Source organism: Cephus cinctus, unplaced genomic scaffold, assembly GCF_000341935.2.
Source record: "Cephus cinctus unplaced genomic scaffold, Ccin1 Ccin1_scaffold1330, whole genome shotgun sequence".
NCBI lineage: Eukaryota > Metazoa > Arthropoda > Insecta > Hymenoptera > Cephidae > Cephus > Cephus cinctus.
The window spans coordinates 612-6,076 of record NW_014333749.1 but is presented as its reverse complement, the minus strand read 5'-3'; the positions used below and the strand labels follow the sequence as shown (position 1 = coordinate 6,076).

The 5,465-nt window shown below is 35.8% G+C and overlaps 1 protein-coding gene across 1 annotated transcript; it reads left to right on the top strand.

Moving 5' to 3' along the window:
- Nucleotides 1–870: 870 nt before the first annotated feature.
- LOC107272932 lies at nucleotides 871–2,346 on the top strand (the record flags this gene model as incomplete). Its single annotated transcript, XM_015750618.1, has 1 exon — nucleotides 871–2,346. A coding segment is annotated over exon 1 (1,476 nt), but the record flags the coding sequence as incomplete, so codon positions are not given.
- Nucleotides 2,347–5,465: the final 3,119 nt, after the last annotated feature.

Below are 5,465 nucleotides of genomic sequence, written 5' to 3'. Positions count from 1 at the left end.
TTGTTATGACTCCCATAAGTGGTGTGTATCTACTAACAGGTACATACCGATACATGGTGGCCTATCAGCATTCATCGAGTTGCCTAAGAACGTGTAAAGTAAGAAAGCAGTCGTAAACATTAGAAAGAACAATCCGTACTATTTTCTCTGGTCGGTTACGACATCCCTTCATCCAGCAAAAGATCATGTAGACAAGACCAGTTCGTACCCACACATCAGCTCAGTCTAAGGTATGAAGGTTTGAATTTTCCCAGTGGCTTAAAGGACATTCCAAAATTCGAAAAGATGAATGATTTAGTAATTAACGTTTACGGTATAGAGTGTGATGGTGGTAATGAGATAGTACCAATTTACCTAAGTCACCAAAAATCAGATACAGAAAGGATTCACCTACTTATGCTAGAAACAGAAATTTATTCGAATGGAGATGAAATATATTTCACAGATTGTAATGTTTACCACTTTGTTTGGATCCGAAATCTGTCTCGCTTATTGAGTTCTCAAATTTCAAAGCGCGAGCATCGTACCAGACTGTGCGACAGATGCCTATGCCAATTCAACACAGAAACTTTTTTTGAAAAACATAGACTCGACTGTATAAATATAAATAAATGTAGAGTGGAATTACCAAATGAGAAGGATAAAATTCTAAAATTCAAAAATTATAAGCACAAAGAAGCTGTACCGTTTGTTATATACGCTGACATTGAGTGTATTTTAGAGTCAGTGACAGATGTTTCTAAATCGTCAAACACAACGGTCTATCAGAAGCATGTTCCACACATCATCGCGTACTATCTACAGTGTAACTTTGACGACTCCATCTTCAAATTTAAAGCCAATCGTGGAAATAATTGTATACAGTGGTTTATGAACGAATTAAAAGAGTTAGCTGAATTCGTAGAATTTCATCTTAAGCGCAACGTATCTATGGAACCATTAAATTTTCAACAGAAAAATGAATTTTATTCTACACAGACTTGTCACATTTGTGAAAAACCGTTCACATCTGAAGATATCAAGCATCGCGATCATTGCCATTTCACGGGTAAATATCAAGGTGCTGCGCATCAGAGTTGTAATTTAAATGATAAGAACTCGCATACCATTCCTGTTGTGTTTCATAACTTATCTGGTTATGACTCGCATTTCTTGATTAAAGCCTTAGCAACGTCCTTCGAAGGTTCAATGAACTTATTGCCAGTAAACAAAGAACAATATATATTCTTTACGAAAAGCGATAAAGATACAATCGTAAATTTCAGATTTATCGATTCATTTAGGTTTATGCCAAGCAGTATTGATAAACTAACCTCGTATCTGAAAAGTAGTGAAAAATTAATCATACATAAGCATTGTAACAGTGAAAAAGAGTTTAACTTATTAACGAGAAAAGGTGTTTTTCCTTACGATTACGTGGACAGTTGGACAAAACTCGATGATGAGCAATTACCACCTAAAGAAAAATTTTATTCGGAATTAAATGATGAAGAAATTTTGGACTCAGATTATATACATGCATCTACAGTTTGGCAAACTTTTCACATAAAAACATTAGGCGAATATTCTGATTTGTATTTGAGAACGGATGATTTACTTTTGGCTGATATCTTTGAAAATTTCAGACGTAACTGCTCCTCTATATACAATTTAGATCCTCTTCATTATTATACTGCACCAGGCCTTGCTTTTGATGCTATGCTCAAGTGTACTGGCGTTGAACTTGAGTTGTTAACCGATGTAGAGATGTTGCTATTTATTGAGAGAGGAATTCGAGGTGGCGTAGCTCAATGCTTAAACAGATATGCCAAAGCGAACAACAGATTTATGGGTACAGAGTTCGATACAAGCAAAGAAGAATCATATCTTGTGTATTACGATGTCAATAACTTGTACGGTGCAGCTATGAGCCAATTTTTACCATTTGATTCCTTCGAATGGGAAGAAAATTTTGGAAATCTACATATTTGCAATATTCCCGATGATTCTTTTACGGGCTATATACTCGAAGTTCATATAGAACATCCAATTGAACTTCAAGAACTCCATAGAGATTTAACACTATGTCCAGATCAGTATACTCCTCCAAGATCTAATAAATTAAAATTGATGACAACGCTCCTCCCAAACGAAAGATACATAATTCATTATCGAAATTTGAAACAGTGTTTGACATTAGATATGAAGTTAACGAAAATTCACCGTGTTCTAAAATTTAGGCAGTCACTATGGCTCAAAAAGTACATAGATTTGAACACTGAAATGAGAAAAAAGTCGGATAATGATTTCGAAAAGAACTTCTTTAAACTTATGAATAACGCGATTTTTGGCAAGACAATGGAAAATGTAAGAAAACAAAAAGACGTTAGACTCATTACGAAATGGGATGGAGGGTGTGGAGTAAACCCTCTCGTAGCGAAACCAAATTTCCATAGCTCCACTGTCTTCGATGAAGATATGGTTATAATCGAATTAAGTCGTGTTAAAATTAAGTTCAATAAGCTAATATATGCAGGATTTTCCATTCTCGATTTCTCCAAAATATATATTTATGACTCTCATTATAATTACATAAAGAATACGTTTGGTAACCAAGCTAAATTAATGTATACTGACACTGACAGTCTTCTTTATCATTTTACCGTTCCGAACATATATGATTATATCAAACGGGATCTAGATAAATTCGATACTTCAGACTATCCCCCAGATAATGTTTATGACATACCACTAACAAATAAAAAAATATCGGGTCTGATGAAGGATGAAAACAATAGGAAAATTATGACTGAATTTATAGGATTACGAGCAAAATTGTATTCTTTTAGAATGCTAGGAGTAAGCAAAGATAAAAAGCGAGCTAAGGGGGTAAAAGGATCCACACTAAAGACAATCACTTTTAACGATTATAGGCAATGTCTTTTATACCACACAAATTTAGTTAAAACTCAAAATTTAATTTAGAGTAAACAACATAAAGTTTATACAGTAAAACAACAAAAAATAGCACTGAGCTGGAATGACGACAAAAGGGTCATTCTTCCTGATACGACCGACACCCTACCGTGGGGTTATAAAATGTAAGCTGTATATAATAAGAATGTACAAATGTAAATATTCTGTACAAATGAAAATAATAAAAAAATGCAAGCAAAAATTGAAAAAATACAACGGATGCTTTACGTTATTGCATATCACTTGATCCTTCAATGCAACGCCAGCTCCTAACCATCCGGATTGTTCCTTCTATGCGTTATCTTAATAAATAATTCTAAGAAGTCTCTCATACTCTTTGTCACATAGAGAGTTTGCAGGTAGGGAGATCGCTTTAACATGGCGCTTGCACCCGCTACGACTCAATTCAAAAATGGCTGACGAGTACTACGTACAGTTACTAATGTTTTTGTAGCCGTAGAATGGGTACAAAACGAACTTCGGCAAAGTACGCGCATAGCTGTTGAGAACGCTCTACGAATGAGCAACGCTTTTACACACGTTTTGTGCATACTTGATATCAATGGCGTTATAGCAGTTAAAGAAATGTACAATAATAACCAAATTTGGTTCAAAAGAATATAAGGTAAACATTGAAGAATTATTATAAGTATTTTACATTCTTTTATTTTTCACTAATTTTAATTTGATTATAACAAATAGTCTTTTGGTTTTACAATAATGTGAACAGCAGCAACAATAGTAGCAATAATAATAGTAATAGTAGCAGCAGCAGCAGCAGCAGCAGCAGTAGTAGTAGCAGTAATAGCAGTAGTAGCAATAGTGTACTAAAAATGAAAAAAATATATAATAGTTTCTTTTATACATTGTTTTCTTCTGAAAAAATTATTCATTTCCATAACTTGTCCATCCTTGGTAAAACCTACAAACCCGACTTATCGATCCAACTATTATGCGAACCATCGAAACCTAACCATTTCACAAATAGCTTGTTTCCACGTTTCCCCAGCGTCTTCTCCACAAGATATATGTCGGGATACTTGACGCTGGTAAGTTCATGTTCGTAGAAGCACTCTTTAATGGCGCAATTGAATTGGCGCTGAAACGCATATTTTTTAAAGGACAGAAATATTTAACTCGAAATTTTTTGAAAAATATATTTTTATTATGGATACATAAAGTTTATGAAAATCTGAATTCGGAACACCCTTGGGGCGATCGATTCGAGGTCATTTTGATGGAGATAACTCTATTCGAAATTGCTACTTTTACCAGCCAATGCACGACTTTTTCGTTGCAAAAAAACTTCCGGGAAAACTTTTGTGCGTATAGAAAATGAACAAAGTATTTCTTCTTAGTAGAATTATATTTTTGTTAATAAAAACAAGTTATTGTGACTCCTACAATGTATCAATAAAATAAAATAATAAGTTTCTCCAAATTACGTAGTCAAACCGACATTTTTTAAAATATTTTTGTTCACAGTTTGCTTCCCCGTTACCCGAACGAGATGTGGTCTCCGGTCCATGCAGTAGATTATAAATGTTTAGAGAAGAGCGCGAAAAGATACAGTTAAATGAGCAATAAAATCGCTCATCTAAAATCGATCACACAAGAGAATTTTCAATTCATTTAATTAAATAGAAATGCTTAATTCATATCGCTTTTAGTTAATTTGAAACGGTACTGTCTTTATAACTGTGAGTAGATTCAACGATAAATAACAGTCTTTAAATTTTTTTGCGATCACGTCGGCGATCACGTTTAATTAGATGTTCGAAGTGTCCACCATTTTGTTCAATGCACAATTTGATACGGCGTCGAAGATTTGATCTGCGCATTTTTGTAGTTTTCGAACTCTTACCTCACCAAACGCCCTGACGATGCGTTGTCGCATGTTTTCTGCCGTTGTTGGGGCCTCGCGGAATATTTTGTCCTTGATCGCACCCCATAAAAAAAATCGAGGGGCGTTAGATTCGGTGACCTCGGTGGCAGTAGTATAAGTTTGGGGGTTCTGGACCAGGAGACCTGTAACCGACATATACCGACACTCCAGAGCCTTCGAAGGTGGGTGTCCGTGCTAAGTTGCCGTCGTGAGCTCTACGATTTCCGGAAGTGACGTCACTAAGACCCCTCGATTCCAAGAATTTTCGCTCGATTCCGGGAATTTTGCGTCACATTCCGGGAATTTTGCGCTCGATTCCGGGAATTACGCACGATCGAGAACCTTCTAGAACATTCTAGAACCTTCTAGAACATTCTGGAAGCTTCGACGGTTCGTGTCCGTGCTAAGTCGGGAAGGTTCGCTCCCAGAGCCGGCGGTCCTCTCGCTCGACGTTTTGAGACAGCCCCTTGCCCCCCCATCCCGGTAAGCCTTCCAGAAGCTTCGACGGACAGGCAGTATAATCAGATTGAATTTCAATGTTTGTAATCGTGCTCTTAATACTATGTATACGTGTTAAATAAATATATACAACTTGTTATTATATCTTATGTCTTTATTCACAATC